The sequence below is a fragment of the Panthera leo genome, chromosome C2 (assembly GCF_018350215.1).
Source record: "Panthera leo isolate Ple1 chromosome C2, P.leo_Ple1_pat1.1, whole genome shotgun sequence".
Lineage (NCBI taxonomy): Eukaryota > Metazoa > Chordata > Mammalia > Carnivora > Felidae > Panthera > Panthera leo.
The window spans coordinates 108,158,511-108,169,169 of record NC_056687.1 but is presented as its reverse complement, the minus strand read 5'-3'; the positions used below and the strand labels follow the sequence as shown (position 1 = coordinate 108,169,169).

Genomic DNA, 10,659 nt, shown 5'->3' with positions numbered 1-10,659 from the left:
GGGATTCTCTCGCTCCTTCTCTCTCTCTCTCTGCCACTCCCCCAGTCGTTCTCTCTGTCTCTCTTAAAATAAATAAATAAGTAAATAAATAATTTTTAAAGAGAAAAACGATCATAAATAATGTGCAAATATTTATTTTCTAGGAACATGGGTGACATTTGGAGGTCAAATTTCAGATGAGGTAAGTTACTTTTGGTTTCCATATTGCTGATCAAAGAAAATGTAAAGCTGTACAGTGGGAGTATTCTTCATGGGGTCCTGGCATTTTATAAGGATAATGTTTCAATCACGGGAAGTGGTTAAGACTGAATCAAAGATTATTTTCAGTTTTATCTCCTTGTATTTTTCACGTTTAGACTATTAATAGCCCTTGAGGCTGTCAATCTATTATATGTGCAGGTTCAATTGTTAGAGAACAAACCAATTTGGAATTAATATTTAGTAGCTTTATGGAAAGATTTCATTGCTGGTGTGTGTGTGTGCGTGCGTGTGTGTGTGTGTGTGTGTGTGTGTGTGTGTGTGTGTTTTAGTTCCACCTACCATGACCAACTGGTTCTAGTTTGTAGGAACTTTGCCTTATTAGCATGGGATCTCTCAGTCCTGGACAAAAAAAAGACAGTTGGTCACCTTGGCTTGGACAAGTTAATCCAACCTCTCTGAGCCTCAGTCCCTCTGATGTAAAGTGGGATGATAAAGTTTACATTGGAGGTTTGTTGAAAGGACTAACCATGTTCTACATATGAGATGTTTATATAGCCCTTTGACTCGTAGGTAGCAGACACCCAATAATGGCAGCTGTAATAGTTTATTTACTGTAAAATTCCTTTAAATCTTGGTTTGTACGTTCAAAACAGTGCTTACCAAAGTGATATTCTTATCACTGTGTTTAAGGAATGTCTTTTTGGCACAAGTGAGTCATGCAGGCCTTGAACAGCAATAACCCCCCAAGGACACTGTCCTCAAGTCCCTCTGATCCTTTTTTGCCTGCCTGCGCACCACTGAGGAGTCTGGGATAGCATGTCTGAGTGGATACACTCAGTGGGATCCAGCCCACTCTGCCACCAGATTTACTAGCATTTACTAACAGTTGCCACATCCATAAAATGCAGGGGAGAGCCCCTACTCAGCAGGATTGTGATTAAGATTAATGAGACGATACCTGTGAAGTGTTCAGCCCAGTGCCTGGCCCCGAACCGAACCAGCTCTTTATAAAGGTAGTTCTTACTATCACTCCTAAGGAGAAGCTCGGGGGAACAGAGGGTCTTTTCTACAGCTCCCAAGGTCACCAGTGTTTTTTTTAACAGATTCGGGGCGGGGAGGGGCAGAGTCTTATCTGCACATTCTCCTCTGTCTGAATGCATGTCCCCAGTATTGGGCCTAGGTCGCCACAGAGAGGTTGTCACGGGGAGGATGCTTTGGAAGGCAGACTGCACTGGAGATTAGCATACAGAACAGTTATTAGAAAGTTGGGCCATGATGCAGTCTCAACAATGACCACACCTGACCCCATGGGGAGCCCCAACGCTGAGATGGCCCTGCAAAGTTGTCCCAGGTTGGGACAAGAGGACTGAGCATTTGTATCCTTTGTTTGACCAGTCATCGGAGAGAGGCCGCCCGGGGAAGCAGGTCTCACCTTGGGCTAGGCGACCGTGCTTAGCCAAGTGCAATTTCCAGAGAGAACCGACAGCTGCAGGCCATCTGATGGCAACACTCCTAGCAGTGAGGGGGAGAAGTCCTTCTGTTCTGAAGGAGGATCTGGGTGGCCATCACAGGGTTCATTATGGGGCCCTCTGACTGGCGTCAGGTAGGGTGTGTGGAGCACAGAGGCAAGTCCACAAATATCAACACAGTGGCCACAGGCTCAAGTCACATAGAAAGTAGGTGACAGGGAGGGGGATCTCAAATTAATAGTCCACTGTATCCAGCACGTGCAGCACCTTCTCCTTCCTGTTAAAGTACTGAGAGGAGACACAGACAAAAATATCTTCGCTTTAGGAGCAGAGGGGCCGACCGTTAAGGGCACCATTTCCCCTTTCACGTTTGCCCTCCCCTTTACAGCATCTGCTCTCTGCTACCACGAGCCCAGCTTGCCCAGGTCCGAGTGTGCTAGTCTGGGCTCTGAAATACATCATTTCAAAATTACCGTTCTAAAAACTGCACAATAATACTATCATGAAGGGCTGCACAGGCCCTCACCTCAGATGCAGACCAGACAAATGGCTACTGTCCTTCCAAAGAAGAGCTGTGACTTTCCTCAGGTCCCTGCAGAAAGAATGCCAGCAAGGAGAAGACAGGAAGGTACAGGGAGACCACAGTCCCCCCAGCAGCTGACTTGCCTGAGCTCAGCCATTTCCATGTGGGAAAAATGCAGACCAATAGCCATAAATACACCTTCCCGATTTTTCTGCCTTCTCTCTGCTTCACGTGAGCTCAGCACAAAGCAGGTACAAATTTTGAATCCCAGAATGACCACGTTGTGATGTGCTGAGTGACACAATCATGAGTCCTGCCTCAGGAGGTGATGACATCCCTATTGCTGGGAGAATCCACCTGTGGGCTAAATAGCCACTGGACAGGGATATTATCAAAAGGACCCACACACCACAATACATAATTCCGTGAGGTGCCCCCCAAAGATGATTTGGCTTCATCATAAAACCAGGAGAGATGTTACTCCTGTAAATAATAATACCTTATAGCACTTAACTTTCAGAGTTTTACTTAGATTTTCTTACCTATAAGCTAGTTAGGGTTTCTTGAATTGTAGGTAACAATAAATTCAAGTCAAATTGGTTCAACCAGTATGGGAAAAGTATTTTGATTTTCATACTAGAAGTGTAGATATAGGGCAAGCTTCAGGGTAGACTCCATCAGTGGCCTCACTGCGTTTCCCAGGGATTCCCTGGGAAGGCCCTGTGTTCCTTTGTCTAGCGACATCCTCCCTCAGGTAGTAAGACAGCTGCAGAAATTCTAAGCCTTACTCAGAACAGCACCTCTAGGGAAAAAGGTGTTCTTCTAGAAACCCTGTAAGAACATGGAAAGATGTTGCCAGAAGCCTCAGCATAACTGTCCCTGCATCTCATTGGCCCAAAGGTGTCACATGACCTTCCCTGAGCCACTTATTTGCAGGCCTGCCATGCCACGTTGGAAGGGAGGTGTCTACTTCTACTGAGGCCTGTTGGCTACCTGGAGGACCTGAACAGAATTGTCCTCATTTTGCAGATGAAAAAGCTGAAATGGAAACAGCTCAAATGGTCTCGTCCACGTTCATTTATCCAATAAGTGGTACACTCAAGGCCAGAAAACAGTTTTTGTTAAGTCAGTGACTTCATTCTTTCACATTCAGGTCTTTAAACTTTATGGTTGGGAAACATTTCAGCCATTACTTAGTCCAAATTTCCATCCAGGATTCCTTATCTTATCTTAAAATTTCTCTCTAGATAATATAAGGCCTCTTTCCCAATAATAATCCGCTAGTATGTGATGTGACATAACACGAGGATAACATACGATACAAGCCCAGTAATTTCTTAAACGTAGGGCAGTCACAGTGGGAAAAACTATACTTGTCTTAACTTTCCATTTCTCCTTTGGAGAAATGTCATAATGGTAGCAAATTAAAAGCAGTAATCACATTTTTGCTGCTATTACTCTAAAGGATTGGCATGGACTCCCTTTTTTGCTAGCCTAATAATTTTCTTGATATGCCGATTTTAAAAACAACAGGAAAACAGTTTATCTTGGAAATGCTGATGAAGCACCCTTAGCCCACAATCAAAAACATAATGGAAAAATCAATTTTAATTATTTGTGAGGTGTGTAATTTTTCAGTTGGCCCATAAGTCTAGCAGCAAAATGGGAAAATGTCCCCTCTCCACTGCTATCCCTCTCTAGCTCTCCCTCAAGCTGTTGTCTCTAGCGACGCCTGTACTCTTCTGTCACACCTGCCCCTTGCACTCAGCAGCACAAAGGAAGGAACGAGATGCTTGGAGGTGTATTTGCAGGCTGACGGGTGGGGGCCCCCCCGGATACCCAGTGAGCCAGCGTGCTCACTGGCTCCCGGCTGCCATTCAGCTGGCTGGTTGCTCTGTGACAGCGGCTGGGGTTTTGCTGAGCTGTGGGTGGCGTGAGTTTTACAACAGTCATGACTCTGTCTAGCCTCTGGTTCATCAGCGCAGTCCTCTAAGCCTCAAGAAAAAAAGGCACAGGCTTTTAGGTCAGGAGTCACCCAGCTGCCAAAACCCATTAGCTTGGAGAGAAAGGGGGAAGAAGAGAAATGGAGTCACCGGTGATACAACTGACCCTCTTTGTCAGAGAGATGATGCTGCCACAGGGAATGTTGTCAGACCAGATCTTCCGGGCAGAGTGAGCAACACAAATCCATCCACCTTACCTCACTGCTCCTGAGGGCTGACTAATCCCTGCACTGAAGGAAGTCTCCCGTAGTGCCCAGTCTCTGTCTGAGGGAAAGGATACTTTTATCCTATATATGCTGGTAGAATCTTCTTTTTTTTTTCCTCATTGTTTTACGACTGATAAAAACAAGGAGTGAGACTTCAGTGTTCTTAAACACCACCAGAGGATTCAACGTTGCTTGCTTCCTAGGTTTAGCAAACATTTGTTTTTTTCTGACTGACCTTTACATCCTCTTGCAGGTTGCCGAACGGCTGATGACAATTGCCTACGAAAGTGGGGTTAATCTCTTCGATACTGCTGAAGTCTATGCTGCTGGAAAGTGAGTCAGTGCCTTTGTGTCCCTCACGTGCTATTTGTGGCACCAAGAGTCTGCCCAGGCCATTGCTGTCATGCTGGTGAGAAGGGTCTGCCCTTCCCACACGCTTTGGTGGCGTTGCTTTTCTCCCTTCCACTAGCCCCTTCACCAGAGCTGGGGATATTGGCTGCCTCTGGCCCCTTCTGCCCACCCCCACAAACCTTCCTATCCTTGACCCCTGTATGAAGAATGGACTGGAAACAATTGCCATAGCCTTCCTGAGGGGCAGAGGTGGCTGGGACCAGAGTGGTGGCAGTGAAGATCAAGAATTGTTAGTTGGAGGGATGCCTGGGTGGCTTAGTCAGTTAAGTGTCTGACTCTTGATTTTGGCTCAGGTCATGATCTCACAGTTTGTGAGTTCAAGCCACGTGTTGGGTCTTATGCTGACAGTGCAGAGCCTGCTTGGGATTCTCTCTCTCCTTCTCTCTCGCTGTCTCCCTCTGTCCCTTCCCCCCACCCCCCCCAAAATAAATAATAAACATTTATTTTTAAAAAAAGAAGTATTAGTTGGATATAGGAGTGAGGAAATAAAGGAGCAGATTCCAGTGTAGTTGTTCAAAAGCTAGTCTTGCTATTTCGTAACCATGTCTCGTAGTTACTCAACCCTTCAGGGAAACTGGGACGTCCTCTCTGCAGGGAACCAGGGACTGCTTTTCCTGTCTGCAGGCCCATCCCTCCACCTAGCATGACAAGTAGATCAGAGATTAAGGGAGGGATCCTCAAAGATGCCAAGAAATTTAGTATATTTTGTGAGAGGGCATTTCAGACCCCATTCTGAGGACAGAGAGGACTGCAAAAGGGCCTTGGTGGAGAAGCCACACCAACTACAACCTTCCCACGGACCTGAGAACAGGTTCCGGGCTCTGGCACTGGGCTCACTGCTCATCACACCATGTGGGGAATGTGCCCTTGGGGAGACCTCAAGGTTCATGCCCTCTACGTCCCGGCACGAGAAGCACGTCTCAGAACAGAACTGGCGCACCTTGGCCACCTGCTGCCAACACAGACAGACTGACTCACGTAGCTCCCAGAACTGTTTGAGCAGCTCTGCCATTTTCTACCAGGACTGTGGCACCTAATCCTCCACAGGCCTCACTCCCCAGCACCCTCTTCCAGGCGAGGAGCACAATCAAACTGCTGAACTTGCAGAATCAGGCTCATCGTTGCCCGATCTGTGTTGTCCTTGCGTGGTTTCCTCCTTCTCAACGGCAGATCTGTGTTTGAGGACGATCAGGGAAGTTCAGAGCCCACGTCCCTGATGTTTTCTGTTGAGTCCAAGGAGAGGAAATACAATTGATAAGGCCTTCCTCCTTCCCACATCTGAGCCTTTCTCAGTGTTTTCTTCTTTTGTTGAATCCTGCTAAGGTTGGAAAAGGGAAGTCCTGTTTGTATTTCTACTATGATTGATAGTCAGTCCTGGTTAATTACTGACTGACTGTCCAGTGTGCAAATGAGCTAGGTTCCGGTGTGCACCTAAGCTAGGTTCCCGCTATGAAATGCAAAGTTGCAAAAGACAGTGTCAGAAACAGAGGGCTGGGGAAGAGAACACTGGTGTAACGTCCCCTGCATGTCTCTCTGGAGCATGCTCCATAGCTACCCCGCAGCATGGTTAATGTCAGGCTGGGCACTCCAACACAGACAGAACTTTCAGCTAAGATAAACAGTGTTTAGTGACGATTCCCCATCTATAGGACCCCAATGAACAAAGTGCTAATTCCATTGATGTCCCCATTCACAAAGCCTCTGAGGGCCCACCTGCTTCTTACAACATTGATCTGACTGGGAGGGACCTACAATAAAACTTTAGTCTCCTTAACCTTGGGTCCTGGCTCAGGTAGGTGGAGGGGAGAAGACATCAGAGACGTCTTCGCTGTACCTCTCCACGACCCACTGTAGGGGCGGGAAGAACACTTCTCTACATCTCCCTGCACCTTCCTTCTGTGGCAACACTTGTCACTAGAACCCAGGACATTCTCTATGTGGGCCACTGCATCTGCAGCCCTAGCTTCTGGGACATCTAAACACCCACATGGTTTGTTTTGTTTGCTTGCTGTGTTTGTTTGTTTGTTTTTTCATCCTGCAAGATCTCCGGGGAATCTGTATTTTCTATCTAAATAGGACAAGGTCTCATTGTCCTCCCTGGTCACAATTGAAGACCACAGCAATTAGAAGGGTAACCTTGACTCCCACTGGACTCTGCCAAGCAGGATATTTATAAATGGGATCAGCGGTTCAAAAGCACCGAACTGCCAAGTGACTCTGTTGTTTCTTAGTATCAGGACCACAGGCGGTCTCCTGCCAGTGTGTCAGGATTTGGCAGGTGCTTCTGGAATGCTCCAGGAGCAGAATTCTGCAGGCACAAGCAGAAACAGCGGAAACTGTGCTACTAGCCGAGAGCAGCTTCTATTTTCAGGACATGTAGGCACTGAGAGTTCAAACAACGAATGGCTCTTGTGCTTTTGGATTGACTCTTGTGTTTCCAGGACATTGTATCCTGAGCTATTATCTGTTTCCCTTCCAGGGCTGAAGTGATTCTGGGGAGCATCATCAAGAAGAAAGGCTGGAGGTAATGCATTCACCATAATCATGTACTTCTCTTTCAAAAGACTGTTATTATTTTGTCCCAGAGAAGGAAAGATAAAATTGCATGACAACTAAACAAAAGGCTGTCAAAAAAAAAGTCAATTTTTGGTAAAGAAATGATTTATAGTGGTTTGGAAATAAATACTAACAAGTTCATTATTTGTGCTTTAGTAAGTATTGACTAGTCATTGATCACAATGACTTACCATGGGGTTGAGCAGAGAGGAGAGGATGTTCATGAGATACTCATGCATAAAAGAAAGGGGTATTTCCATGGTTTCTCACCACTGTTTGTGATAATTTGGTGAAGAAAGACAGCTGATAGGGAGCTGATTATATACATGTACTTATGTTCACTGTTCATCTTATTGACAACTCTGGATGCAAAGAAGTGATGAAAAGAGAAGTCCTTGTGATAAATACCACAAAGCTCTCTTATCTGAACACAATTAGCCCGCGCCTCTGATGTGTGCCAGGAGCCCTATTATCTGGGCGTTCAGGGAAGTGCTTCATCTGCTGTCCTTGAGGGGTCGCATCCCATTCCATGGTGTCTGTATCCAGTGGTAAAGAGGAACGCCGCCTCTGTGGGGCGTGGGGCGGCAATCCCCCTCCATTTCACCATGCCTGTCAACCATGACAGTCGCTTCTTCCCCGGCAGGAGTACAGAATCAGGCAAAGACCACAGAACAAGTCTGGGGTCCTCTTCTGCTCTGGCAGATTTGCCATTGGCCAAATAAACAACAGCTCTGTGGTATTAGTGGAAATGGAGACCCAGAAGTTTATGGAGATGTGAACAAAAGAAGTTCGATGACCTACTTTCTCCCCCTTTTTTCTCCTCCTCCCCCACTCCAGGGATTGTAAGGGGATTAGGAAAAGACGATATTCACCCTTAAATATGGAAGAATTTTCATATTCCCGCCCAGTCCTCCACCTTGCCTGAGTAACCTTCCCACTCACAAGGCTGGTCTGTCCATCACCGCCCAAATCACTTCCCTAGGGCTCCTGGAACAAAGTGCTGGCTTCAGACATGTGTTCTGTCACAGTTCTCTAGGCCAGAAGTGCAACATCAAGGTTTGAGCAGTGTCCTGCTCTTTCTGTAAGTCTGGATAGAACCCTTCCTTGCGTCTTCCTAGCTTTTGGCTGTTGCGGGCAATCTTGGGCCTGCACTCAACCTCTGCCTCCGTCATCAGATGGCGTCCTCCCCTCATGTGTGTCTGTGCATCTTCTTAAAAGGACACCCACCAGTCATATGGGATTAAGGACTCACCCTACTCCAGTATAACCTCATCACCTCATCTTAATTTAACTAATTACATCTGTAATGATCGTATTTCCAAATAAGCTCACTCTCTGAGGTACTGGGGGTTAGGACTTTACCATGCCTTTTTAGGGGACACAACTCAACCCAAAACAGAGACCCTAGAGACGAGCCCACTAACAGCCCTGGTGAGCTGTGCAGCGAGGTGTAGGCTGACAGAGCACCTGAGGAAGGAGGGGAACATCAGTGCAGGAGCTCTTTCCCCTCAACACCCAGAGGGCACCTAACCATCACTCTTCATAGTTTGCAGAGCCTATTATACACCTACAGGAAAACGGATTAACATTTTTTTTTTTTTTTTTTTTTTTTTTTACAAACTGCCTTTCAGTCTTGCAAATAAAAACCCAAGCTGTCACCATGCTACAGAATATTGAAATCAGCACACAGCTGCCCCTACAAGGCTGGTGAAAAGATAGACTGTATCATCCTAGTACGGAGTCTATAAAAGCAATTTCAACTGGCATACTTGGCTTCTAGTCCCAGGACCACCACTTGCCCACTGTGCCAGCTACTTCACCTCTCTGAGTCTCAGTTTCCCCACCTGCAAAATGGACGGCGTAACTGTTCATGAAGTGCTGTACTGTGAAAGTGAGATAAAGTATGCCGGAGTATTTTGAAAGTTGTGCTATATCGGTATGAAATACTCACATTATCGTTCTCCACCCACTCAGAAGAGTTGCTGGAAATGCCTCCATGATGGTCACTGGTCATCTGCCAGGTTGCTGTCTATTCTTGCTCTTTGAGCCTACATGTTAGTGTGCACACCCGCATCACCCAAACGTTTTCCAGAAGGCCTAACTTTGAAAACAGAAGTCCATGATGGTATTTGCATAGAGTGTGCAGCCTCTCTGAATAATCTAGAGGACTGCATTAATTTTTTATAATATTCCATCCAGCCTTTTGTTGAAGCTGTGAAAATGTTTGCTAACAGAGATCTGGCTCCCCCGGGGCAGATTGCCGCTACACTAGGTATCGTGAGGTTGATGGATGAACCTGGAAAGTACATCGGCCCTTCTGCGGTGTGTAATCTCCAGATGCGTGTATCTGTAGAGCTTCCATTACAGTGATTCAAATTACTTTTCAGGGAATTAACTTCAGTGGGATGGGGTTGCTGACATTTCCTACAAATTTTTCTTGTTGCAGCTAAGCTGTCGGAATTGTCACCCTTGTTCCCCATTGGTTATCATTAATCTTACGAGGCTCTCATACCTGCGGGCCCCAGGGCATCAGCTCTATGGCTGATGGAATTAGGAATGCCTTATTTCAAACAGTCCCAAAGTTCGGTCTTAACCTTTGAATCTCAAAGGATTTTTTTTCCTGGACCAGTTCAATTGAATTACATACTTGGAGAAACTGAATTATACTGAGATCTGCCTCCCGATTTTAAATCATATGGCTGTAGGTCTCAAGACACGTTTCTGTTTCTTATTCCACCATCATGATGAGACGATTGCCATTTCCTGCCCTGTGTGTGGTTTTGAGAAGGCAATTAGTTTGCTGACAAGATTTCCGCAGTTCATTCCCTTAGGAGTAAAGTGGTTAAAACCTTGCGTTAAAAATTTTAGCACTGTTTTCCTAAAATAACATTTCCATTTAATAAGACACTCAAAGAAATTTTATCCCTATTTATTGATTATTATAATTTACGTTATCATTCATATTTCCATGCAATCAGTTCCTGCCTGTGAATGTGATGGTTGGAAAGCATAATAACTCAGAGCCACTAGGGCCGTGGTCCTTGGCAGAGGGTGGATTTAGCCCCAGGAAAACTCACGTTCAATCAACGTTATGTCAGATGCGAAATAAGGATTAGCTGGTGCTACTAAAGCAATCCATCCTTTATGCCAGTTCACTCACCCTCTCATTTACCATTTCTGCCCCTCCATGCCTACCACTCACCCTCTTCACCACACCCCCCCCGAACCGGTGGCTTGTGTCACAGCCTCCTTCTCCTGTCCCTCCAGGTATAGGTCACTTCCCTTCAACC

The 10,659-nt window shown here is 46.0% G+C and overlaps 1 protein-coding gene across 4 annotated transcripts in view; it reads left to right on the top strand.

The window, feature by feature from the left end:
* KCNAB1 (potassium voltage-gated channel subfamily A regulatory beta subunit 1) overlaps positions 1 to 10,659 on the top strand; it is a 391,903-nt gene that overhangs the window by 299,151 nt on the left and 82,093 nt on the right. For all 4 annotated transcript variants that reach the window (XM_042954544.1, XM_042954546.1, XM_042954547.1 and 1 more), the window contains exons 3-5: positions 144 to 181; positions 4,656 to 4,735; positions 7,293 to 7,337. In XM_042954544.1, coding sequence (XP_042810478.1) covers positions 144 to 181; positions 4,656 to 4,735; positions 7,293 to 7,337 — 163 coding nt within the window. The remainder of the gene's footprint in view (positions 1 to 143; positions 182 to 4,655; positions 4,736 to 7,292; positions 7,338 to 10,659) is intronic.